The sequence below is a fragment of the Penicillium manginii genome (genome assembly GCF_028828005.1).
Source record: "Penicillium manginii strain IBT 31320 chromosome Unknown utg000001l:1.0-3466041.0:1.0-3467806.0, whole genome shotgun sequence".
Taxonomy (NCBI): domain Eukaryota; kingdom Fungi; phylum Ascomycota; class Eurotiomycetes; order Eurotiales; family Aspergillaceae; genus Penicillium; species Penicillium manginii.
Window position 1 is genome coordinate 859,483 of NW_026643102.1, and position 25,278 is coordinate 884,760.

Below are 25,278 nucleotides of genomic sequence, written 5' to 3' on the forward strand. Positions count from 1 at the left end.
TTGAGTAAGACCCCATCCATCCAACCCAGCTAAACCACACGGACTAACACTAACCCTACCGCACCTAGACACGAGTCCTGACGGGTCAGCCATCTCTAATGAAAAAAAATTGATGCCGCATCTTCTACTGAACCGATGGTCGCCCATACGGTTATTTGAGTGGTGTTGCAGGACAAAAGGAATGCAGAAGCGCTGAATGTTGAAACCAACCAATGTAGAAAAAATCATCTCTCATCGATCATCGCGGTCGCTCTATCTGGAACTGGATGGTTGCTTGTATTGTTATGGTGTTTGCGCATCATCTGTGCTTAATTCCGTCTGTCTCTTCTTGCTCTTCTCCTCAATTTCTTTTCTTTTCTTGTCTGCTACCACACATCACCTGCTCTTTGTATCTTGCTCTGCGAGTGGCTTTTGAGTAATGGGATTCACTTGTTTCTCTACTGCGGGCCTGTGGGGCAGGCTTATCCTCATCCCAAAAACGAGGTTTCATTTCCATGTCAGCCTCATCACATGATGTCTTGTTTACTTTCAGAATTGACCCCACCACGCTGACAGCTTCACCTTACCATTTCACTCGTTCAAATGTCCAATCCAATGTCTTCCCCTCAGCCAAACCCAACAATCCAATCCCTCGCCACCCGCATCAAAACCGGCCAAATAACCCGCATAGTCGTCCTAACAGGCGCAGGAATCAGCACATCAGCCGGAATCCCCGACTTCCGATCCCCAACAACAGGCCTATACGACAAACTAGCACCACTCAACCTACCATACCCAGAAGCCCTCTTCCACATAAGCTACTTCTCGCACTCACCAGAACCATTCTACGCCATCGCCCGCGCACGCCACCCGGCAAACCTCAAACCAACTCTCTCCCACGCATTCCTAGCCCTACTGGCCAAAAAGAATATACTCCACTTCCTCTTCACGCAGAATGTCGACAACCTGGAAGAAAAAGCCGGTATTCCGGCTGAGAAAGTTCTCGCTGTCCATGGGAGTTGGAAAAGTCAGCATTGTTGGACGTGCAAGGCTTCATACCCGGATGAACTTATGGAGAAAGCCATCAATGCCGGCGAAGTCCCGTACTGTCTGGAAGCAGGCTGCGGTGGGGCGATAAAGCCAGACGTGGTGTTCTTCGGCGAGAATTTACCGTCTGCATTCGATGAGAAGATTCACCTTATATCCGAGGCGGAGTGCATGCTTGTTTTGGGGACTAGTTTGCGGGTAGCGCCTTGCTCGACGATACCGAGACAGATAGCAGCTGGTGTGCCCAGGGTGTTGATTAATATGGAGAAGGCGGGGGATTTGGGCTCCAGGGAGGATGATGTGCTTCTTTTAGGGTCTTGTGATGAGGGGGGTTTGTCAGTTTGCGGATGCGCTTGGGTGGAGGGATGAACTGGAGGATCTTTGGCGGGAGGTTGGTGGTGCTGAGACTAAGCCGGAGTCAATGGATGGTCCTGATTTGGATGCTTGTATTGCGAAGGCTGCGGAGCAGATGGATGCGAGGTTGGGAATCTCACAGGGTCATAAGAGGATGTTGGAGGGTCATCTTTCTGATAAGTTTGCCAAGATGATGGCTGATCGGGCGGAGTGATGTACGGCATCGGCTGGATGTACAGAATGAGAACATACAGAATAGCCGCCTCCCAATATTTTCTATTTTATAGGAATCGCAACGACCACTCCGGACTCAGAGGTCTTTACGGACTCGGAACTAACACCTTTTTATATTCTCAATGATGCAATCATGATGGGATGACAGCCGCGGGTTGCAATCCATCCGAGTCCATCTACAAGCCTATCCCGCTCGTCCAGTCTGAGGTTGTCCCCAAGCTTCAAGCTTCAGGCTTCGGACCCCTCTCCAGACCTTTCTTACAAGAACAAAAAACTACCAACTCCCACCTCCTCCACCAAAATGGTCTGCCATCCAGAAAATCCCCTCCCACACATCCACCGCTACATAACAACCCACAGCACAGACGGCGAAGCCGTCTTCGTCTCCCACGCCCAAGTACCAGACTACATGCCCAGCACACCAGCAGGCACAGACGGAGAAATCGCCCTGTTATACTCAACAACCTCCACACCAGCAAATACATCCGACGAAAGCGACATTGCAATGTACGACGAATTCCTGCACCAGCCTCCGGGTATAACGGTTGAGAACGGGACTGTGTTTCGGATGATTGATTTACGGCCTGGCAAGGTGACGCCGATGCATCGGACCGTTAGTCTTGATTATGGGATTGTGGTTGAGGGGTGTGTTGATCTTGTGCTGGATTCGGGGGAGACGAGGAGACTGGGCCGGGGAGATGTTTGTGTTCAGCGGGGGACGGCGCATTCGTTTCGGAATGTTGATCGGGAGAGGTGGTCTAGGATGTTGTTTGTTTTTTTGCCGATGCGTAGGGTTGTTGTTAAGGGGAGGGAGTTGGAGGCGGAGGTTTATGATGAGGGGTTTGACAAGGACGATGGAGATGGGGAGGGGAAGGGGGATGAGGGGGGTGGTGGCGATGCTGATAGATATGGAGATGGAGGTTGAGGTTGAGAGGGATTGTGTTATGTTCTGCTGGTGGATTTGGATAGATATGTGCGATTCTGGGATGATATCTACACTTTGCAGGAAGATCATGATACTTCTTGATGCTCCGTATGTAATACTAGTAACCTCGTGTATTTCTCTCCTCCGAGTCTTCAGATCTACCCTACTACACAAGGGCTCGGAGTATGCCACTTCAACTCATTTTACCGTGATTTCAATCTTGGATTTGTCTTTTTCAAAGCTGGTCAGTCCTCAATCACTGGCAGATTTCACTGCTGGGAATACATACAGAAAGCAATGTGATCCTTGATGTTCTTCGCCTTTTCGTACGGCTCTGCATAGTACCACGCTGCATCTTCGACACTTGTATCTATATGTCTCTGTCAATATGTGATCTCCAACCAACTTGATATTGATACCCAATCAAGTTCGGGTATTTCTCACCTGCCGTATTGATGCGGTAGTAGTTTGCAGTTCCTTTCCATGGACAAAAGGTCGTGCTATCTGTCTTGACGAAGACGGCGTTATCCTGGATAGAAGAGCGTGGGAACTGAGTTTGTCAATACTGATAGTCCCATAGTATCTCTAGCTGCCTGAGTTGGAATCTGGGCTGGAATGGATCATATCATACGTAGATGTTCCCTTCGACTTCTTCCCAGCTGGAGGCCGAGGCCAGAACGAGATCGCCTAGCTTAGCTTCGGCGGTGGTCATTTTTGCGCTTTTGACTGTACTTCTTCTAGTTGGTGTTCTTCAAGTTCGTCGTTGGCTATCGGTGTGATGTTTGAGGTGTTGTTGAGAGATAGCGTCACTGCGGGGAAGTGCCGATCCCTGTCTTCCGAGTCGGTCATCATTCGGGTTAATGATACATTCGGTGAGCTTATGACTTGATGATGCTTGCTCATATTGAAAGATTCATAATAAACCTTTTACTTCAATATTGCAATCCGAACGTCCAAGGTTGTGTATCGATTTGATAGAGCGAGTGTTGGTACCTTGATGCCCTGGTGCCTCAGGCCACAATGTAGATTACCTCATGCTACAGATAGAGAATCCGCCAATTAATTTCCGCGTTTCAGAAGGAAATCCTTCATCCTTCGTGGATTCCATTTCCTAAGAACTTCGCACATTCGGCATTTATCCAATTTAACACCGAGCCTTACACCTGGCAGCCCCAGTTTTCCTCAATTTGTCAGCCAGGGGTAGGGGCCGCCAAGCACGCAAGGCTGCAAGGCCACACTAAACAAGCAAAGTCCGACATTCAGCCCCAATATTGATCAGCAAAAAACAGTCCATTTGGGTAAGTATCTGTTATGATCCATTCTATCGCCCCATGATGATAAATGGAAGATTATCAATCAATTTAGAGCTACACGGCTTCGGAGGACTATAAAAGCCACGGACAATGTATTCATTGAAAAAGTACACAGGAAAATCAAAACACTTCAAACAAGTTTCCAATCCTCCAGCCATTTCCGTTTCCAAAATGGACACCCCAATCCGCCGCATAATCGCCGAACACGACAAGAAAGGCAAAGCCTCCTTCGTGACCGATGAATACCTTACCCCCTACGACCCCAAAACCGCACCAGCCTTCACAACCCCAGACTCCAACTCGGGCTTCGGCGTGATCCAAATCCACCGCTCCCGCAGCTTTCCCGCAGATAATATGCTCCAGCTCCCCGATCCACACAAGACTCTCGTCCCACTGGCCGATACAAAGGGGCCCTCTTGTCGAATTATCGATCTCCCACCTGCTGAAGCGGGGTGGATGCATCGGACCCTGAGCCTGGACTATTTTGTCATCTTGACCGGCACGGTGGGGTTGATTACGGATGGGGGTGTGGAGAAGATTCTGCAGCCGCATGATGTTGTTGTTTGTCGGGGACGAATCATGAATGGGTTAATCGGGGAAAGGAAGTTGCTAGGATTTTTGGCGTTGTTGTGCCCAGTCAGGAGGTTGTTACAGAGGATGGGGTGAGGTTGGAGAAGACGCCTGCTGGGCCGATTTATGATCCTGAGGAGGAGTGAGATGGATCTGGTGGATGTGCTTGGAATGTCCATATGGGAATTGTTCAGTTTCATTTGCTCCGGCGTGGCGCTCCATAGAGGCAAGGGGATATACTGGAAATTCGAGGGTAATGGATGATGGGGGTCTTAGAGGTCATTTGTACCTGTAGAATTCCGGTTCATAGTTTTAGCAGACAATAAACTAGTATGATCGATCTTCAGAACATACCCGATAATATAGTTACATCATGCTTCTACCATTCCGCTTCGCTCCCCGAGGTCCGACTTGCAAAAAGTGACCCTACACCCGCCGATTCTGCCCTGTTGGCATTTCCATTGTGTATTCCAGCCCATAATCCACTCCATTATACCAATTACCCTCGCTGCTACCCCGGAAACAAATTTTACAAGTCACCTGCCTCAGGCATCAGCTAACCGCACCTTCCTCGTTTACATTACAACTTCATCCCAAAGTGGAAGATCGTTTCTTTGTACACAATGGGTTCACGTGCTCAAGTAGACACCTTCTTCCACTCGGCACCTTCTTTCCTTCAAAACGGCGAGGCTGACTTCAATGTCGCGTTGGGCATAATCAGTGCGTTTGTTGTCCAGAAACCACCAACATCGCGTGGATATCAACGTTAAAGCTAATTCTCCTTCCAAATTCTAGCAACCTGTGGTAGGCACCTACTGCTACCTCTTTCTTCAGAATTTGTCCTTCGATTCCCCCAGAATGTGTCTGGGGACATTTTGGATAGTTATACGAAAGGTGCGGTTAACAATTCCAATGTGTTTCCCGCCAGTGAGATCGAGAAGTTAGGCAAACCCGCGACAACAGAATGGAGCGTTACAAATTCCACGAGTTGCGTTGTAACGCGTACGACCTCACGCCAGTTCCTAATGTGGGCTGTTCCGGGCTGATCGCCTTGGGCAAATAATGGAAAATCTTGTCAGGCTACGAGACAGGCTCTAAACACTTCATCTAAAGCTTTAGGCTGTGGAAATAATTTCTCCTCCCTAGCAAAGCAGGGTGCAGGCTGGCTGGTGGCGTTACGGTACACTAGTGAGGTGAGCGGCTTCAGCCTCAACCCCGCTCAGGAGTTAGGCTAGGTAAGCAGCGCAGTCCCACCATCCGCAGTTGCCTCATCCTGAATTTTGTCTATTTTGACACCACCTCGTTCTTAATGTTACGGGTTTGTATAATCCTTCGCTCTACGTTGGCTCTCTTCTGTAACTACGCCATTTAACACCGTATGGAATAACTGAACCTGAACACAATATGGAACAACCCGAGGCCTCGAGAGCCGTCTTTCATAAATACCTGCGCGCCTTCTATCCTTTTCATTCCACAGAATATGTCTCTCCACCGACGATCACCCTTCCATTAGATCAGGGCAATATCATCATGGTTCACTCCGTTCACACCAATGACTGGGCCGACGGAACCTCGTTAGATTCTGGGAATCGAGGCTGGTTCCCTACCAATTATTGCGAAGAATATGATCAACTCCCTATGCGCCCCTTGTTGAAGGCACTGAAAGTCTTTTGGGACACTATCCTAGATGGATGTGGCTCATCAACAAAGGATTTCGGTAATCAAGACCTGATGCGAGGCCTCATTTCTGGTGTTCGTTTCCTTCTGGAAAAGTCTGAGTGCTTAACTAGAGAAGCACTCCTCGTCAAGAACCATGATGGGCTTCGCCGAATCCGCAAGGCCTTGCTTTCTGATCTTTCATCGCTCGTCAAGACCGCCAGAAGGTTTCAAGATGTTGCTAATGACGCGCCGGCGGAGGATGAGGTTGAGGGTATTCTGGATGAGATGCTCCTCAAAGCTTTCAAGATTGTCACCCGTGGTGTTCGCTTCCTCGATGTCTGGGACCAGGAGGTTGGTCTAAGTAGGACAGTTGCAGAGATGGAGGCGGCAGGTACCCAATACGATCTGCCCCCAACGCCAGCATCCGCGACATTCTCCTTGGCTGACCCTGCCCCGACTTCCGATACTTGCACCGGACGAAATGAGTCTCGGCAGATGAGCCCCAGTCGTATGGACTTCAGCGGCACGTCGATGCGAACCGAGACACTGGATCAGCAGTCTCGTCTCATGTCTATGTCGACAAAGAATGTCCCGGTATCCCACCAGGTCTCGCTTTCTGGTCCCTCGTCAGCCGTTCGTGCGCAGAATCTTGTGTCGGAGCGTCTGGGGACCTCGTATGATGCTTTTCTAGGTGTGTTGGGAAGTTTCATTGGCCTTCACATGCAGTCACACTCGTCAACTGAGCTGGCAATAACCACCCAGCAGGCCGTGCAGTCTTGCTGGACTTTTCTGAATGCGATCGAGGCCATCTGTGGGCATGATGCCCAGCGAAGTGCGCTCCTGAATGAGGCACGTAAGTCGATGAATGAGAATCTCATAGAGCTGGTCCACGCCGCGGGAGACGTGTTCCGGCCTGCCAAATCTCACGACGATGACCTGGTCTTCATGCCAGATGAGGGGAAGCGAATGGTTGTCGCTGCAACGGATTGCGTCCGCGCCGCTGGTAATTGCCTGGCCAAGGCTCGCCTGGTGCTGGAGCAAATCGGCGACATCGAATTAGACCCTGTCCAGGAGGAAACCACCACCGACCAGGACGTGCTAGGCATTGTCACCTCGCAAGCGTCCCCTGACACGCCGACTGACCAGGAGAAACCGCAAGAGCTCCCACGTAGTCTTTTCCCTCCGCCTCTCACGATTCCAAGCTTGCCCAACTCGCCATCCATACCTGGCCTCACGGAACAAATTAGCGACATCGAATTAGACCCACAAAGCCTAGAAAGTCCCATATCACTGAATCAATCAGATGCCGTGGACTTTTCCTTGACTAAACCACTCAGTGTGGACCAAAATTTCTCTGCCACAATAGGGTCGGTGTCTCAATATGCGTCCGAGCGAGTATTTTCTGCAGGTCAACCTTCCACTCTAGACAGTCAAAATGCCTTAACAGCCCCGACAGCTGCCACGACACCAACATCTTCAGAATTGGAGTTGGAGACAGAAGATCTTCGAACAATATATTCCGATACCTTGACCGTGGATGCCTCGATCAAAGATAGTTATGTTAATGAGCTCGCTCATGAGCTTTTCAGAGTCATATCTACCTTCCGATTAGACTCTGCATCCATCAAGCGCGTCGCTGATGCCATGCCTGGCTGCCTAAAAGCCTTTTCATTGAGACTAGGGTGTACTAGCTCATCGCAACAGGTCCAGCGAGACGTGACTGTGTTCATTCACAAATACAGATAGTAAGTTCTTGGATATCGCTTTCGGGCGGGGTCTTAGTATGATATTTCTGGCTGACAATCTTTGTAAAGTGAAATAGTCAATGCATTGAATAATTCACTGGACAGTCCATCCACAGAAACAGAGTCCATTGTGCATGACAATATGCCACTGGATGAGAAGTTGCAACTCTGGTTGAGACATGAGGCGGACTTTGCAAGTGATGATGAGGCTGATCCTTTCGAACCCCTTGAGCTTCTCCTCCCACTAATCGAAATAGGCGAGGAATCCAATCCCGATGCTGACCCTGTCATGCCAGAGCTACAGAAATATCGCGAGTGTGTTCTCGAGACCCCAGCGTATGAATGGCTCCTTGGCGATATTCAGAGACGTTGTCTTCTCGAACCATCAAATCCAGATATAATGGCAAACATTGCCAGTGCAATCTTGCAAGCTCTACCGTCCCAGCTCTGCCTTAGCAGACGAGAATCTGTGCCGTCTTATAGAATCACATATACTTTGGACTGGGACTTGCTTTCCTTCCTGGAGGATCAGGAATACAGCGAGGGCAATGCTGAAGCGCTCCCTCTAGTCATCACACTCACTGGCTCACGCGAAGCAGCCCAGGCGCTGACTTGCGCACAATATCTTCATCAGACGTGGCCATCTTCTGCAGGAAAAATGCTTCAGTTACTGCAGGCTTTGTTAAGAATCAGACCAGGGGAAACGGCCGCGGGTAAACCATCATATCGAAGGGGGCATTTATCTTCTTGTTTACTAATTGGCATTTAGGCAACCTGCCTGATGGTACAAATCTTGTCGCTTGGTTCCATCCTCCCGAGGCGTCAAAGAGTCCCAAGACCGTGTTTCAAGTCGTGGGCTCCGCCTATTCAATTGCCGAGGTAGGGGAGCAGCTCTCCTGGCTAGGATCAGCTCTTCGTTCTTCATGCCAGCCTGATCAAGTCGTATATTGTCAACCTCAAGTTAGCAATATGACAACAATTCCTAATCAAAGTCAGGGTGGCAAGAAGCAGAACGCTACCGAGTTCAGCGCAGATATATTGTTTGCAATGAAGCATGTGGAACCTTTTTCCAAAGTCAACGGAGAGTGCTGGCACGATCTTTTTCGAAGCGGTGTGGTCGTTGAAGGCTTCCCAATATCCCGACGACCTGAAGTAGGGACAGTGAAAGGTCTTGATATTCTACTTCCTATGATGGCTCGCCTTGCACAAGCAAATTATGTGAACACCTTTCTGGGGAGTGTGGTCATCAAAGGATTTTCTTCCATGCTTATCCCAACTGAGAATCATAAAGAGATGATTGTGTGGCATTTGGTTCACAACAGAAACGGCGATCGAATATCATACCTCGACAGCACAGCGCTTCCTGTTCAAGAATTGTCACCCTCTCTGCTATCACAGGCCCGTCACATTCTAGGCTGGTGTACAAGTGTAAAACATCTTGCAGGTATGATTTGTCGAAATCTCTATGCTTCTTCTACTAACACGCATAACTTTTTAGGCACACGAGATGCAGCGTATGGCATATCAGGCTCCCATCTTCCAAGGCTACGTGATGATGGACTTCTCAGCCAGGCGTTCATTTATAATGGACAGATGATAAAAAGCGGTGCAGCCTTCTTAGTGGGGTACAAAGATACCCCACTTCATGTTTCTAGAGGTGGTTACCTTCGGAAACTGAGATGGTTCGTCCAAAAGTCCGTTGTCCTCTGGGACGAAGAAGCAAAGCGAGGGTGGTTACTGAATGGAGCGAGCGCCCTCCTGCATCTCGTGCGTTCCTCGATCCTGCATGATATCAAGGGACCCTTCAGTTCAGAGTGTCATTTCAAGTGGGAAAATTTTGAAGAGGGAACGGTTGATCCAAAAAACGCGTCCGAGTTTGCTATTGCGGTTCTTTTGAACCACAAGAATCGGGCCCTCACGATCTATGAAGGCAAAGACGATCACGTCAAGTTTGAAGATCGAGTTACACATTTCTTGAATATTTTTGAGCAGATATTCGATTACCAGGTACATGCTGCCGGGCCAGATGGTAGTGGATACCGTACGAAGGCTATTTCCAGAGCCCATTTCGAAGGCTGGGACTTTCACGATCTCGCCACAGAACTAGACCCGCTCCATCCACGACGAGCGACCTTTGAGTCCAAGGGAAAGGCATGGGTTGATTTCACACGGTCAATTCACGCAATCAATCTTCTAGGCCGCAATTTTGGTGAGATTCTGGCACCGTCGGACATATCCTGTTCACACTGGGCTTCACTTCCCAAGGATCAGTACTATCTGGCCGTCGGGATATCAGATCTAAGGATGGTTCTTGAATATACGGGAGACCTCACGACAAATCCCATACGTCTGAGTGAGAATCTCGTATGGCACAACTCAGATACGGTCTTTGAACCATGTGGCTGCGCTGGTACCACCGCAGATCACGCCGATATAGTACAGGTGATATTTCCAGACACGCTATCAGCTAATCTAGAGACCTGTTCTCATACTGCCAACTTATCACACCATGGAGCAGTTGTCTTTGGATGTAATCGTAACTTCCAGTGGCGATGGGGTGATACCGGAAATCCTGAAAGGGACGAAATCACGAACTATCAAAGAACCCCGCTTGCCCGAACCATTGAGATCAAAAGCACGAACGCTAGCTCACTTTCGATGGGCTCTGGCAGTGATGTCCTTGACCTATCCAGCTCCCAAATCGATTCAACGTCCACAGAAATCTCTATCGACAGTGCAGCCGTGGAGAATGAGCCAGTGTGCCCAAAGCCCCTTGTCCGATCTTATACCAGGTGGCGATTGGAGTCACTCAAACCCGAGGACTATGCTGTTGGTATTGTGTGTGCGCTACCCTTAGAGCTCTTGGCGGTTCGCGCTTTATTCGATCAAACCCACCCCGATCTCCCTTTGTCTCCTGCGGATTCAAATCATTACGCTCTAGGCAGCATGGAAGGACACAAGGTTGTTGCTGCCTGTCTTCCAGACGGAGAGTATGGCACGAATTCTGCGGCGGATGTTGCAGCCAATTTGAGAAGAAGCTTTCTCTCGGTAAAGTTCTGCCTATTGGTGGGCATTGGTGGTGGTGTTCCATCGTCAAGGAACGATATCCGCCTCGGCGATGTCGTTGTTAGCAAGCCGAATAGCATGGGCCCCGGTGTGATTCAGTACGACATGGGCAAAGCCCTCGAATACGGCGAGTTTCAGCGAAGTGGATTTCTCCAGCCACCTCCTCGACTGTTAATGACTGCACTCAGCAGTATGAAATCTGATCCCGAGATATCGCAAGTTCCTCTGCAGGGCTACATTCAAGAAATCGCAGCTCGCAGGCGGGAGTACCGCTACCCTGGCCCAGAACACGATCGTCTATTCCCCAGCCATTATGTGCATGATGCCAAGCACGCCACTTGCGATTTTTGCAACGCAACATATGTCATCAAACGTCCCAGTCGATCAGACTATCGCCCGCAAATTCACTATGGCCTCATCGCATCAGGCAATCGAGTCATGAAAGACGCAAAACTTCGCGACAGGTGGAGTATGGAGAGAGATGTGCTTTGCTTCGAGATGGAAGCAGCGGGTATCATGAATACTTTACCTTGTCTTGTTATCAGGGGCATATGTGATTACTCGGATAGTCACAAGAACAAGCGCTTTCAGGGATATGCGGCGGCAACGGCTGCATCGTATGCGAAACTCTTGTTGTCCTATATGAAAGATAGCAGTGACTTATACGGGGCGGTGCTCCGGTCAACGAAGGAGGATAAAAGTCTTTTGGGTGTTTTTCGTAAGATTTTGTCATGAAAAGAGCGAGAATTTCCTAGGTTTGTCCGATTGGTTTTGGTTTAACTTGGTCGATTTAAGATTGCGGTAAAGAAGATAGAATCTCATTCGTATGTGCTACTTTGGCCCATAGCCGCTCCGACATATAAATAAATTAGTGAGACAACTCCCTCTGATCCTATCTCGGACTGTGCAGACTACTGGCTCGTTACTGCGTATCCCCTATCTATCGCTCAAATGACAAATCTAATTATATCAGTTATGACAATTGCACAACAACCGCTCAGACAAACGGAATTTCTGTTTCCGACTTGAAGACTTGGAAACCTTCTCTGAAGTCAACTTGCAGTGGACTTAACTCGGATACTTACATATGCGTTGGAGTACCCAGCAACGATACTTGCTCATCGACAATCGCTGGAACCACCACCGATGGGTCGTGTCAATCCAGCACCTCCCTGCCACAGCAACTGCGACAACCACCTCTACTAGCATAGCCACTCCATCGCCCATTCAGTAAACTTCAATGGGATATTGTAAGCCCGCACAGTACTAACACAAAAAAAGACTGGAATGACAAGTGGCTATATAAGATTCTACAAGGTTGAGACAGACAATGACTGTTATGAAATCGCACAAGATGCGGGTGTAACACTCAAAGACTTGTATAGCTGGAACCCTGCCTTGAATGGAGGTTTTTCGGGTCTTCAAGCAAAGAATACGTTTGTATTGGGGAGACTGGCTATGCAACAACCATCACCACTGGCTCACCGGTCCCTGTCACGCCAACTCCTACCCAGGTAGGATTTAACGCACAAAACTTCATTCAAAGACAAGTTTCACACTAACTTATATCAGACTGGAATGGTGGACGGTTGCCTGGGGTTCTACGATGTCCAGAAGGACGAGGGGTGTGGCGATATAGCCTCCCGAGCAGGTATTGCTACATCGTAAGTTTCTTACTAGGCATATCCTGACTCATTTCCCTAGCTAACCTCATCATCACAGTGAATTTTATAGCTGGAATCCAGCTGTAAACACGGACTGTGCAGGTCTGCAAGCATCTGTCTTCGTTTGCATTGGAACTAGAGGACCTATCACCACAATCACCAGTGGAACTCCAGCGCCGGCGACAACTACCAACTAGATAGTACTTGATTTTTATTTCAATTTTTGTCTCTCCAGCATCAGACTTGTAATATATGTATGAGCTCATGAAATAAAGGGCCCTTACTGCTAGATTCATGTCTCATGCTTAAAGCCTACTGAATATCTCATGTACATTCAGTGAAGGTTAATCTATGATACCATTCCGTGTGCTTAAGCTCCCATATACTCTGAGCCTCGGCTCTCGGCTTTATTGCAAGTTGCCAATCAAAGGGCACGCATAATTGCAAGAACTTCCACTCTCGGCCCGTGGCGAGACGATCCCAAGGTCCCATTATCTCATTCAATTTCTCCTCGGTCATAGCATCCTTCGCTCTTTTCCAATTGAGGAAGTGAATTGTCAGTCGAAGCGACTGCACGGAGGAAAATTCATTCTCAAGAAGCCTGAAGAGAGCAGGGTAAACTGTTTCCCAGGCCTGTGCGTGTTGGCTACTACCAAGCCAAGAGTGAAATCCAATTGTAATATCCAGGGACTTAATAAGTCGCATGCAAATGGGTGACAACATTCTTGACAAGATGAATGGTGAGTCGATCCCTTCTCGTGGGACGAAAACATTTGTTCCATAAAGAACTTGCAGCGCTTCTTCGTACCTGATTTCAATGTAGTCAGTACAATAAACTTGAATTGCCAAGCCCAGCCCGACCAAGACAACATACCCAATTTGACAGCACCTCAGCCACTCAACACCCTCGAATTTTGTCCCGGGCGTTGGTCTCACTGACACCCCCTTCTGCCTCGCATTCCACCTCTCGTCGCCGCGGTCGGGACACGATTCAAGGTAAGTATCTTGAACAAAAGAGTCATTCTCCTGACAAACACTATGCCACCAGTCCCAGCGTTTGCCTCCCCGTTTCGTTGGCGGTTCAAAGGGAGACTGCAGCATCCACGCATATTCGATATGTACGCGTCGATTCCCCATCAATTCAATGTATATTCTCCTTCTCACTTCGGGGGGGTAGTCCAAAGAATCCACTCGCATGTTGGTCAGCGCGTGTCTGTTTACATGATATCAAGGACCTTTCTCCCGGAGCTGGAATTGGTAGTTTCCATCCATTAAATCGGTCTCCCTTGATTTCACACGTTAAGTCTGAAATTCCTATTGCTGTAGGCCAACTTGCCGACGGTCGATCGCGGTCATTTCTCTTTTTCTCTCGTTTGAAGAATCTTTCGAAAATTTTGGGCGCCATACTAAACAATCCTAATGTCGCACCGTTGGGAGATCGAGGGACCTTTATATAAGTGGGGGACGTGGCGTGTGGGGCTCGGTGCGTGGAGGTTTACCCTTCAAAGTTCCCAGCAATTTGCTACACCAAAAAAAAAAAAGAAAAACTTCCATTTTTAAGTGATACAAAATTATAGAAGATGCGCACATACTGACAGGTAAACAATTAATGATGATAAACTTTCTTTACATTTAATGCCCCTATTTATAATTTCATTTAATTAAGAATTGGTAAAAATCTTGAAGTTGGAGCCACCCGTGGATGTCTCCATCACCATGGAGAATGTCCTCAGGAAGAGGATTACTAGTACCTTCGATTATATAATTCAACACCTGACAATCAACACCAAAGCGCTACTAGTACATTCAAAATACTATCTTTCATAATTTTAGAAACGAATTCAAGTTTGGCCAGATTCTTCTAATTCAACATTGGAAGCTCTCAGGCTATTTGTAGACTTATGCTCAATCAGCAATTTATTTACATACTAGTATTTCCGAGTCGTCCACAATATTCATACATTTAATGATCACACAAGCGTAACCAAAGAAACCTAGGTCCAAGGCCAACTTCAGATACTTAAATGCACCTGCCAGCACATACGTCACCTGGCATACCGTGGCGTCTCGACACGTTGATGAGCTAAGGCTCACAGCTTCTTTTTTTTCATCGAATATCTCCCAGAATAATAGGAAATTGCTGGTTAAAGGTTAATATATCATATCATGCAAGAAAATACAAACTTGCGGGATTACATGAACGAAAAACCTATTCAAGAGTTTCGTGGCAGATATCCCTTAGATGCCACTCGTATCCTACTCCCTATCAGTCCCTAGGGTTTATGGTGTACCCAAAACTATTTCCACGGCCTGGAGGCCCGGCCTTGGCCGATATTCCACCTAAAACATGATTATTATTCGAGCCTACAGTCGATTGCCTTCTAAGACGATTCGAAGACCTCCTGGTGGGGGCACAACTTACTATTTGGTTAGTTTTCTGCTGCGCGCCCTGGAGGTAAATTATTAAAGTGCTATTGATAGTCTATTTATTCCAGTTATCCTGATTATCCGTAATTCCAGTTCAATTCAGTCTGGGCTGCTAAAATAAACTACCTAAATTTTCCACCACTGGCTTCTGTTTTGTCCCGTCATCCTGCTCATGATTGTGAAAGGACGAATGTAATGTCTTAATTGGTAGTTCAGTGCCCAACCCTCACTCCCAACGCGACATTGAGCGATAAGGGGACATTTATTCATTATCTACCCGTTGAACGAGAGCTGATAGTCTCAAGGTCCAAGGTTGGCTATTCTAGTTTCTTTGCCAGGTGGCTGAGGCACGGACCCACGGACCCATCCGAGATAGCTCTCTAGACGGCACAGCTGGCGATCTAACCCAATTACCGGCTTCCACAGTAGGTGAGAAAGTCAAGCCGGTGCTTCGGTTAGCGCCATCCAGATGTAGAAGGCCCCGGCTCGAGTCGGCCAAACCTTTCCGACCTCGGGATTCAATGCTAGTACTACTACTAGTAATCTATGTATATATGGTGCTACCAGTAATGGTACAGTGTGAACTAAACCGTGTGCATAAATAGAAGAGTCCAAACCTCTTGTACATACTACTTCGTCGCAACTACCAGCCGAGAGAAACTCGAAGATTACTAGTACTATAGGAACCGTTATCAGATTCACCACAGCAATGGCTTCCAACCCCCCTGGCAAATGCTGCTTCAAAGGAGTGAAACACGAGGGCTCTTCAAGCGGCAAGATCATCAAAATTGGCGAGATAGAGGCTTATGTTCAGTACCCCGACAACTCATCCACAGAACGCGGAATTCTTCTGTAAACTCTCAACCCACCTTTGGCCAATTGAGTATAATGACAATGGACTAACTTTGATGACAATAATCCAGGCTGACCGACGTTTTTGGCCACCGCTTCATCAACTCCCAGTTGATCGTCGACCAGCTAGCAGCCAACGGGTATTTCGTGGTTATGCCCGACCTTTTCGCGGGCGATTCTGTTGCACTTGACGAAGCGGATACCGTTGATTTCTCTAAATGGATGACCGGCGGTTACTCGGACAACAAAAGAGCTCACTTGCCAGCCGCGATAGACCCAATAGTCGAAACTTGCATACATGAAATGCGGACAAATTATCACGTCAAGGTGAAAACATGATCTCCCAGTGAATAGCCGCCCCAAGGCCAAAGCAGAGGAATGTCAGCTGAAACTGTGCTCGCCAGAATCTGGGTGCAATTGGATACTGCTTCGGATCCAAATACGCGATCCGTTTCCTCAAAGCGGCCGAGACTCGAGTTGACGCTGCGTTTATCGCCCACCCTAGTTTCATCGACAGCAACGAGCTCGAGGATATTGCAGGCCCGCTTGCCATTGCGGCCGCGGAAAAAGACGAGATTTTCCCGTACTCGAAGCGGCGCGAGTCCGAAAAGATCCTTGAGCGGGTGGGTATGCCTTATGAGATTACCGTCTATGGCGGGGTTGAACACGGGTGAGTTTGAGTCTCCAAGCTATTCTATCTAGCATCTACCCATAGATGTTGTGTCTGAATTATTTTCTGATTGAAATGAAAATGAAAGGTTCGCTGTTCGGGGAGCGGTCGATGATCGTAAGGTGCTGTTTGCGAAGGAGGGCGCATTTAACCAGGCTGTGCGGTGGTTTGGAGAGTATCTTGGATAAATTCTTGTCTACCATAAGATATCGCTAGGTCTTTGTTTAATTCAACATCCGCTCGGTCATTTAATATTCCGCAGGTGTAGCGTGAGCAGTAAGCCTCATGTAAGCGATGGGCCAGCCACCCCATCAATTCTCGTTCCACGTGGCCTTGCAAGACGACATCCCACAAATCATCTGCCAGACTTTGCATTGGTTGGACACTTGAGCGCGGTTGCAGGATTAAAGAATTCGTGTCGATTGTGATGCTGGAACGGCGGGGCTTTCGCTCACACGGCGAAGATGCATCCATTGACTCTAGGGGGGAGCACCCCGCATCGCCGTCGAGCGCGCACTCAAAAGGCGTGTGATATGTGCCATGAGATGAAAACCAAATGCGATGGTGCGATTCCATGCGACCACTGCAAGCAGTCTTTTCTTGGTTTGAATGCCCGGTCCTTCTGGTGTCCTGCTGACGTGTGTGCTAATGGGTGAAACAAAAAGAATGTGTGTATTCAGAGTCACGGCCGAAGAGGCGTCGAAATTCTCCACAACCTGAAAAGGAGCAACGGCAACGACCGAGGACCTTGGCTGATGAAGAAACCCGTCGCCATCATGTGGCTGCAAGCATTTCAATGGACTATGCGTTTGAACCAGCACAGGCTGTGGATGAGGTTGTGTGGATACCCGGAGATTCCAAAGTCCCTACTACAGATTCGACTCCGGCGTTAAAAGCCATCAGCGGGGAGGCCAGGTTCGTGTTGTCATCTGCAGATAGGGCATTTATTGAACGACTGCGAGCAGAACTAGGTGAATGGCCAGGGTCGGATATTGAAAAGAGATTCACTAAATTGGAACGACCGACCCCGCGCTTCTTTTCGTGCAACCGTGCACCGCGTGCAGCTGTTCCACTGCCCCCACTCCAGAAAGCGAGGCACCTGGTCAATTTAGCCCTGGATGCCCATATATTGTACCAGGTGGTTCAAAGAGACCTCTTCGATCATACTTTCCAACTCTTGTTCTTGCTTGAAGAAGGGAATTACGGTGAAGAGGAAACAAGGCATCTACCACTGGTATATGTGTTGCTGGCGTTGGGGATTATTTTTGAGAAACAGAGTGACTGTTCAAAAAGTACAGCGGACGAGAGACTCGCGGAAGGGTAAGTCGTGATCTACTAGTACGGAGAGGCAATGCAACAGATTTCTGACCGAATCGACAGACTGGCCTATTTCGACACTTGCCGTGATCTTATAGATTTGGAAGACTCCTCCCTTCTGACGACATTGCAAGCACTGTTCTATATGAATATGTTCCTCCTGGCGACCTCGAGTCTAAATTCTTGTTACACATCCCTTGTCCACGTGCAAACGCTGGTGTTGCGTATGAGCCTCCACCAGCTTGACAGCAAGAATCAGGATGCTGTCAATACTGAGTTGAAAGCAAGGCTTTGCTGGTCAATTAGACAGCTTCTGGTTATCGTCAGCACATCAACAGGTCTTCCGAGCCCCATAAGCGGAGATAGTTTCCACATAGATCTGCCAGCGGGGTTTCAGAACAGTAGCGCGTCTAGGCAGGCCGACTCGGGAGCCAATCTGCTACCAAGTAGGCCACTATTGGATAGCCCTGGCTTTCTTCACTTCATCAATCTGCACAACATACTTGATCGTGTGATTCAAAAATTGTATCCACCAATGCCAGTAAAGACTACACGAGGTTCCTTCTCAAGTCATTCCGTGAGCCTTGAAACCGTTACGGACTTTGAGAATCAATTGAAGAACTGGTCAGACAATCTCCCTGAGAGCTGTAAGCACAGTCAAGACGTCGCACATTTTGAAAGGTAATCACCGATCGCTTCCAAACCTCAACACAGCTAACATTTGGTTTAGGGCAAATTATGAGCTTCTCATGGCATATTGCCACGTCCAAATGTATCTCTACCGACCGTTCCTTCACTATCTGACCGGAGCATCAGTCAACAAATCTGATGCTTCATCACGAGAATACTTTCAAAAATACGCGTTCGCGTGTATTGAGGCCAGCCGCAATATCATATACATGGGGGAGGATATGAAGAGGAACGGGCTCCTGTTTGGTTCGGAATGGCGGATTGCTCACATGCTTCTCACTGCGGCCCTGACCCTTCTCTATGTTCCTCTTGGTGATAATAATTCGATTCTTGCGGCTTTTGTCGTGACAGACTTGACGATCGCCAAATCGCTCTTAAATGCACTTTGTCCGTATTGTGTCAGAGCTCAACGAGCCCATCTTGTGCTTACGGTCTGTTTCTACCCACTCGACGTATATTGTGCCGTGGCATATTGCGGTGGCTAATTCACTCCCCCAGGTACTCACAGCAGCATTCACCCCTCCTTGTGAGGAGCCGTTTCCGCAAAGTCAGAAACAACATAGAATGTGGTCCAGGCAGCCATTACCAGACGGACCGGACCCGGGATACACCGCGGCGTTAAGAATGAGGCTCATCCAGACTCCTTTAGTACCAGACCAAGGTCACAATAGCCACTGGGTCACCGCTACATCCCCCCCCTTTGCAATTTTCACCCACCCAACTTGCTCGAGATGTACTCCCTCTGCGCTCATCGTCACAGAATGAAATTCATCCCCTCACGGAGATGAGCCAGTTTAATTCGAGGGAGGAAAGTGCCAATGCACCCACAACGATGACTTCACCGGTGGGGATGCATAGTATACCATCTCCTCTACAAAGCCCAGCACTGGAAGCCATTCTTGACAAATCAGGCTTAAACCCCGCGACCGCATTCGATAACCATACTCCGTATGATTTCGAAGCTGCACCATGGGACATTTTCAAAGATATTGCATTCGATGACGAACCGTTCAATCAACTGTTTAGAGATGGCGCTACAGCAGGTATAGATGGGACTTCCGAGAGTTTTGTTTCCCGTTTTGGAAGCTCTTCCTGACTGGCCACAGCTGGGTTCTTTTGTCCACCAATGATGTCAATATTTCTTCTTTCCATCGTCTAATTTCCACTATTTCCTACGTAATCCAAATGACTCGAGCGACTAGGAGCTAGCATTGTGCCGGATTCTGGGCTTATAGATTAAATCGGCCTGCTGTCGCTTACATTTCCGCACGCTAACCTCCATCTCGGCTCGGCAAATCCGGCTGTGGACGGCCGCTCTATGGAATGTCAGCGTAGAATAATGTTCTGTCGCTCACATCGATGGCATTTATAAACATTGTCAAAACAAGGTTCTCAAAGACCCACCATGTGACCGAAGAGGAATTTAGCAAACCCTTGGAACCGTTCTCGCTCATCTCGCTGTTTCATCGGCCAACCAAGCCAAACTTTCCAATATGCCGAAAACCAAACAAGAACTAGAATCAGTATGTTGATGACTTTATTTCTTCCCAGCCTGATTGTAAGCTTACTGTGTAGAGGGGCAATTTTTCGGACGATGAAGATCACCCATTGATGGATCTGGATAATGGCATTGTAGGCTGGGAAAGCCAGCACGACCCGGAGAACCCCAGGTAAGCAAGCAGCCGAGCCAGAGTGGGAGGTCAATGGTCACGGTGATTGGAAAACTCAAAAAGACATACTTATCCATCATAGGAATTATTCTCTAACTCGAAAGTGGTTTCTCTTGAGCCTCGTCAGCAGCATCACATTGGTCAGGTATGCCTCTGTCTCTGTCCTCTGGCAGATTTAAATGTTTAGTTAGTGCCAGAGACCGAGTTGACTGATTGATAGCCCATTCTCTTCCTCTGTCTTCGCACCGGCCGTTGGCCGCACGCAGCAGGAGCTCGGAGATACTTCTTCAATCCTGGGTTCGCTTGCTGTGACGAGTTATTTATTCGGGTACGGCGTAAGTTACATGCCACTGGCAGATGCACGCACTCGCAGAAAACGGAAACCATCTGATCAACCCATCATCTTAACAGACCGGTCCTTTCCTCTTCTCCCCCCTGAGTGAGATATACGGTCGCAGATTCGTCCTCAGTGCGGCCAATGTGATATTTGTGCTCTTTCAAGTGGCCTGCGCGCTTGCGCCGAATATGCCTGCCCTTATCGCGTTCCGGACTATGGCTGGAATCGGCGGCTCGGCGGGGTTAACTACTGGCGGCGGAGTAGTCGCTGATCTGTTCACGACGGAGCAGCGAGGGCTTGCCATGTCGGTTTTCACGTTTGGTCCATTGTTTGGACCTGTTCTGGGGCCCATTTGCGGCGGGTTTATTGCAGAAAGGGCTGGCTGGCGTTGGGTATGTTTTATTTGCTCGGTCTTAAGAAGACTTCCTGCCCTGTAATTATAAGGGTCCTTGACTAATCACAAGTGCAAAATAGGTATTCTGGATTCTTGCCATCTCTGGCGGGTTACTGACCTTGTTGGTCATGGTGTTTAATAGAGAAACGAACCCGATCGTTCTGATCGAGAGGAAGACAGAGCGCCTACGCGAGGAACTACAGAATGCAGACCTCAAAAGTTGCTACAAGACGGCCAATTCGGAATCAAAAAGAAACTACCATCACAACTTACTTGCTCCATTCCGCCTACTCCTCTCCCCCGTCGTCTTCCTCATATCAGCATACATTGCAACCATTTACGGATGTCTCTACCTTCTCTTCACAACCGTCACCCACGTTTTCCAGGATGTCTACGGATGGAGCACCGAGCTCAGCGGCCTATCTTACATCGGCCTCGGCCTCGGGTTTCTAACAGGCCAAGCAGCCTTCGGCCTCCTCGGCGACCGCATAATCGGGCACCTGAAGCGTCGCAACGAGGACGGGCACTTTGAGCCCGAAATGCGCCTTGCCATCAGCATCCTTTTTGCGCCATTTATCCCAATCTCCTTCTTCTGGTATGGCTGGTCTGTCCAGTCGCACACACACTGGATCATTCCCATCGTCGGACTGTTTCCCTTCGCCATCGGGGCCGTCGGGATCTTCTCCAGTCTGCAGACATACATTGTTGACTCATATACGCGGCACGCAGCCTCGGGTATTGCGGCGATTACCGTTTTTAGGTCGTTTGCTGGGGCATTACTTCCGCTTGCTGGGCCGCCGATGTATGCGGCGCTGGGATATGGGTGGGGGAACTCGCTGCTGGGGTTTCTTACGCTAGTGATGATACCCGTGCCTGTGGGCTTTTACCTGTTTGGATGGAGGCTGAGGAGGAAGTTTTCGATTTAGTTCATGGATAATTTTGGGTGATCCAGAGGGGGATGCTAGTATCTGTGTGAATGTATTCAGCTTGAAATTATAGATGAGAAGATAGACGACGTTTCGTAGTACTCTTTTGAACTTGGGTTGCAAGGTGCCAGTTGTATGGACTAGTAGCTATCTTCAGTCAGAGCATGTAGATTAGCTTCGGTACATACGTTCCAGGGGCTACATACAGCCTGTGGCTGGGAAAAGCCTGAGGAGTTAATCAATTGATCTATCGATCAAACCGGCACAGTACCTGATAAGAACCAATGCCCAGTTTATAGTAAAGGTAAACCCGCTGCGGGTTACCCGTGGATGCGTAAAGATATTGAAATCCAACCCAAACCCACGCTTAGCGAGGGCTGGAAGGTATGCAGCGATGGGCCGCGTTAATCCCCAGTACATAGGTAGGCAACAGGGTCATTGGCCTACCAACTCGGCTGTCTATGTCATGTTCTTCAAAGTATGAGGTTGTTCTCTGTCTCGGGTAGTACTAGTAGTATATCATCCCGAAGTCGCCGTCGGCGTTTCGAAAGAACTTGAGCAGTACTAGTACTACAAGTCCTACTAGTAACTAGTTACTGCTAGTGGTGGTATTAAGTTGAAATATAATGTCACACAACCATGACATATATAGCTGCCGAGCTGCGATATGTCCGTCCAATTTACTACTACTAGGCTTCACGTTTCACACGGCCCGCGGCGGAAACTGCATCAAATGATCTCCCCGGAGTGCTTAAATGTGTTCTATGGCTATCGGGATGATCATTCGCCGCCTCTGATGACAAAAATAATCCAAATTATTCACTGGCAAATACCTTACAAGGAGGCTGGTGGATTATGCTCAGGTGACTAAGCGCCAAGCACAAGCTGACTTGTTTGATTGGCTCGGCATTTTGTAGATTCCTGCCGCTTTCTTGTAAACATACATATGCGGCTATACAGATCAGATAATGTCTGGGGCTTGGCTTTCCTTTCTCAGCTGCCGCCGTTTCTATGAAGGCGCTCAGACTCAGGCCCAGTGATCAAGTTGTGATCGCTCTGTGACCAATCAGGACTGCTCAGTGGTAATTCAAGGCTGCGCAGTCATCATGCGAAGCTTAGTTAGCCGATTGTGAGCCATGTCCAATCAACGTTTGTTTTCTAGGATATTCCCAAATTGGTATGGCCTAACAGGCACAACTGGCGCGCTCATGCTTGTAAGCTGAATGTATCCGTTTAAGAAAAAGAGGCCTGCGCTATTTCTACCCACCGCATCAAAAATGGAAATGAAAGTACCCTTCTTGTTCATTAATAGTGGCGATCTCTCTCGTGTCTAGCGTAAGGTTGTAATTTCTTAAGTATAAAAAGCGGCCCAGAGTCCTTTTGCACATTCCATCAAATGCACATTCCGCCTCAACTTGTCTCTGCCAAAATCTAATTCCCATCAAAAGGTATGACTCCTAGAGCCCGAATCAGAGAATATGAGCCGAAAGACCCTTCCCAGGCGTGGTGATGGAGCATGAAGCCAAAGAAAAGCGCCGTCTCCAACTGCAGAAGAATGGCTATCTTACCGGTCCGCACGAAGAAGACGAAGTTCTAAACAAAGATAAGAAACTTTCGGAGACCAAAGAAAAACACAAAGAAGCTCTTGATCTTTACAGAAAATTATAGACGAAGAAATGCTGACTTCTGCTTAGCTTTACGGCAGACCCGGAAAATGGTATTCAAGATTACGAAACGGTTGAAGGTTGTTCGTCTCCACGCAATGTAATGGTGAAGAGGTTTATCTGCTGGTATGTCGCCTCTACTGTTGGTCGACAAGGTAACAGGATGAATGGAATCCATCTATCTATACTGTAATGTAATGAAGAGGCTACCATCTATAGCTATCTGAAAATAAAGCTTCCACGTTCCGACTGGCTTCCAACCGTCAGGCATCCTTTGTACTGCCCGATATTGAAGGTCAAAATATCTTCAGATAGAGTACGATCTTCAAGTTTTTATAATTATCCAACTGCGGAGGCTAGCCTCCATCTGTTTCTTCCAAATAGGCTCCAACTCCATCCTTTCTATATCAATTCTCGCCTCTTCATCTGGCCTCGAACTCTCAGCCATGCTCATCCTAGGGAACTTGGCTAAGTTTGCTCCTTCGGCCCTCAGGTTTCTTTCCAAAATAGGCAGGTTGCGTGGATCATCTTCAAAAATCTTCACACTTGTCTGGTCGCTCGATGTCGCGGGTCAGAATATACTGAAGTAAAGTAAGACTCCTGACTGATACTAATTCTGTACAGGCAGAGACTTACTTTTTATCCATTTCTTCCGAGTAACCTCCATCTCATTCCTATCTGCTTCCTACTTCGCTTTTTCATCTTGCTCTGAGAGTTGTTTAAGTTTCTCCGAAACCCAGCTGTCCGGCATTGAAGGGACCATTGTTGCCATGTCAGTTTGTATCTCCTTGATTCTGGTCTCTACCCAGGGATCCTCTTTGCCAGGAGGTAGATGACCACGCATTTCCTCCAATGCTTCGATTTGCTTGCGAAGAAGTTCCTACCAGAAAGTAAGGCCTCTGTCTGATTATCACTCAATTGCGTAAACTTACCAGCCACTCTTTCTTGAATTGAGGCTCTAACGCTTTTCTTGCTGCGTCGCGCTTTATTTTTTCAGCTGCTTTCTTCGCCTCGTCTGCTTCTATCCAGGCAAGTCGAACAGCAAGTCCCTTCGGGCTCAACCCCCCGCCTGCATTTATATTAGACTAAGGAATTCAGGTCAAGATCGAATAATCCTTACCAGATGAGAAAACCACGCCATCCTCATTCATGAGGTCATGTAGCGTTACGGTTCGCCAGACTGGGCCGTTAGGGCCCTGGCCGTGCGCGGTCAGGTCCAACTTTCCATTCTTCATGACAACCTTGGGATGAGGGGATACGAGATTAGAAGACAAGGTATCATCTCGGTAGCTAGGAATAACAAGATAGTCCATGCCACCTGGTCAAAATCAGCGTTAAATTCTTTTCAAGAAATGATAGTGGATGCTTACCTTTGGCGGCCTTGATATTTTCATCGAGATAAAACCTGCTTTTATTCCAATTGCCCTTCAAATTTCGAGCATCACATTCAAGGTATGTTTTGCGCTTTGACAAGTCGTTCCAATATTCAGTGACGCAGCGATAGTTTGCGCAGCTGTCGGGCAGAGACTTCCAAGTGGGCCGAAAGGGGGCTGTAGCTTTACGAATTGACGACATGATAGGGATACGTGTAGATATTGTATGAAGGATTTGGATAGGATGGAAAAGGTCTTAGTGTAATGGGGAGGAATATGTAGACACAGGATTTTCACGAAATATTTATACCTAGTCGGCAAGTTCAGGATCGCAGGTTAACCCACCAGAAGTAGAGCTGAGAACAGATAGTTTTGTAGATCAGATGTGGATCTGCGGGGCGG

The 25,278-nt window shown here is 48.2% G+C and overlaps 13 protein-coding genes across 13 annotated transcripts; 9 read left to right on the plus strand and 4 right to left on the minus strand.

Annotated features, from left to right (window-relative positions):
* Nucleotides 1-594: 594 nt before the first annotated feature.
* N7533_000315 (Sirtuin family) lies at nucleotides 595-1,395 on the plus strand (the record flags this gene model as incomplete). The annotated part of the gene is made up of 1 exon (XM_057096965.1): nucleotides 595-1,395. One exon carries the CDS (start codon nucleotides 595-597, stop codon nucleotides 1,393-1,395), a length of 801 nt encoding a protein of 266 aa, XP_056965458.1.
* Nucleotides 1,396-1,915: 520 nt separating this feature from the next.
* On the plus strand, nucleotides 1,916-2,539 carry N7533_000316 (cupin domain-containing protein; the record flags this gene model as incomplete). Its single annotated transcript, XM_057096966.1, has 1 exon — nucleotides 1,916-2,539. One exon carries the CDS (start codon nucleotides 1,916-1,918, stop codon nucleotides 2,537-2,539), a length of 624 nt encoding a protein of 207 aa, XP_056965459.1.
* A 198-nt stretch (nucleotides 2,540-2,737) lies between these two features.
* Nucleotides 2,738-3,251, minus strand: N7533_000317 (DUF427 domain-containing protein; the record flags this gene model as incomplete). The annotated part of the gene is made up of 4 exons (XM_057096967.1): nucleotides 2,738-2,769; nucleotides 2,829-2,909; nucleotides 2,984-3,089; nucleotides 3,171-3,251. The coding sequence occupies 4 exons, from the start codon at nucleotides 3,249-3,251 to the stop codon at nucleotides 2,738-2,740; spliced, it is 300 nt and encodes a 99-aa protein (XP_056965460.1).
* A 772-nt stretch (nucleotides 3,252-4,023) lies between these two features.
* On the plus strand, nucleotides 4,024-4,568 carry N7533_000318 (cupin domain-containing protein; the record flags this gene model as incomplete). Its single annotated transcript, XM_057096968.1, has 2 exons — nucleotides 4,024-4,439; nucleotides 4,466-4,568. 2 exons carry the CDS (start codon nucleotides 4,024-4,026, stop codon nucleotides 4,566-4,568), a joined length of 519 nt encoding a protein of 172 aa, XP_056965461.1.
* A 1,258-nt stretch (nucleotides 4,569-5,826) lies between these two features.
* On the plus strand, nucleotides 5,827-7,827 carry N7533_000319 (Guanine-nucleotide dissociation stimulator CDC25; the record flags this gene model as incomplete). The annotated part of the gene is made up of 1 exon (XM_057096969.1): nucleotides 5,827-7,827. The coding sequence occupies one exon, from the start codon at nucleotides 5,827-5,829 to the stop codon at nucleotides 7,825-7,827; it is 2,001 nt and encodes a 666-aa protein (XP_056965462.1).
* Nucleotides 7,828-7,968: 141 nt separating this feature from the next.
* N7533_000320 (uncharacterized protein) lies at nucleotides 7,969-8,595 on the plus strand (the record flags this gene model as incomplete). Its single annotated transcript, XM_057096970.1, has 1 exon — nucleotides 7,969-8,595. One exon carries the CDS (start codon nucleotides 7,969-7,971, stop codon nucleotides 8,593-8,595), a length of 627 nt encoding a protein of 208 aa, XP_056965463.1.
* A 200-nt stretch (nucleotides 8,596-8,795) lies between these two features.
* N7533_000321 (5'-methylthioadenosine/S-adenosylhomocysteine nucleosidase family protein) lies at nucleotides 8,796-11,627 on the plus strand (the record flags this gene model as incomplete). The annotated part of the gene is made up of 1 exon (XM_057096971.1): nucleotides 8,796-11,627. The coding sequence occupies one exon, from the start codon at nucleotides 8,796-8,798 to the stop codon at nucleotides 11,625-11,627; it is 2,832 nt and encodes a 943-aa protein (XP_056965464.1).
* A 552-nt stretch (nucleotides 11,628-12,179) lies between these two features.
* N7533_000322 (uncharacterized protein) lies at nucleotides 12,180-12,753 on the plus strand (the record flags this gene model as incomplete). Its single annotated transcript, XM_057096972.1, has 4 exons — nucleotides 12,180-12,300; nucleotides 12,324-12,406; nucleotides 12,465-12,556; nucleotides 12,615-12,753. The coding sequence occupies 4 exons, from the start codon at nucleotides 12,180-12,182 to the stop codon at nucleotides 12,751-12,753; spliced, it is 435 nt and encodes a 144-aa protein (XP_056965465.1).
* A 127-nt stretch (nucleotides 12,754-12,880) lies between these two features.
* N7533_000323 (uncharacterized protein) lies at nucleotides 12,881-13,961 on the minus strand (the record flags this gene model as incomplete). The annotated part of the gene is made up of 2 exons (XM_057096973.1): nucleotides 12,881-13,769; nucleotides 13,792-13,961. The coding sequence occupies 2 exons, from the start codon at nucleotides 13,959-13,961 to the stop codon at nucleotides 12,881-12,883; spliced, it is 1,059 nt and encodes a 352-aa protein (XP_056965466.1).
* A 1,731-nt stretch (nucleotides 13,962-15,692) lies between these two features.
* On the plus strand, nucleotides 15,693-16,693 carry N7533_000324 (uncharacterized protein; the record flags this gene model as incomplete). Its single annotated transcript, XM_057096974.1, has 4 exons — nucleotides 15,693-15,835; nucleotides 15,907-16,162; nucleotides 16,240-16,505; nucleotides 16,594-16,693. 4 exons carry the CDS (start codon nucleotides 15,693-15,695, stop codon nucleotides 16,691-16,693), a joined length of 765 nt encoding a protein of 254 aa, XP_056965467.1.
* Nucleotides 16,694-20,005: 3,312 nt separating this feature from the next.
* On the plus strand, nucleotides 20,006-21,839 carry N7533_000325 (MFS transporter; the record flags this gene model as incomplete). The annotated part of the gene is made up of 5 exons (XM_057096975.1): nucleotides 20,006-20,035; nucleotides 20,088-20,182; nucleotides 20,403-20,517; nucleotides 20,594-20,911; nucleotides 20,994-21,839. 5 exons carry the CDS (start codon nucleotides 20,006-20,008, stop codon nucleotides 21,837-21,839), a joined length of 1,404 nt encoding a protein of 467 aa, XP_056965468.1.
* A 1,989-nt stretch (nucleotides 21,840-23,828) lies between these two features.
* N7533_000326 (uncharacterized protein) lies at nucleotides 23,829-24,150 on the minus strand (the record flags this gene model as incomplete). The annotated part of the gene is made up of 2 exons (XM_057096976.1): nucleotides 23,829-24,048; nucleotides 24,140-24,150. 2 exons carry the CDS (start codon nucleotides 24,148-24,150, stop codon nucleotides 23,829-23,831), a joined length of 231 nt encoding a protein of 76 aa, XP_056965469.1.
* A 38-nt stretch (nucleotides 24,151-24,188) lies between these two features.
* N7533_000327 (uncharacterized protein) lies at nucleotides 24,189-25,078 on the minus strand (the record flags this gene model as incomplete). Its single annotated transcript, XM_057096977.1, has 4 exons — nucleotides 24,189-24,383; nucleotides 24,436-24,572; nucleotides 24,624-24,821; nucleotides 24,874-25,078. The coding sequence occupies 4 exons, from the start codon at nucleotides 25,076-25,078 to the stop codon at nucleotides 24,189-24,191; spliced, it is 735 nt and encodes a 244-aa protein (XP_056965470.1).
* Between the last annotated feature and the right edge of the window lie 200 nt (nucleotides 25,079-25,278).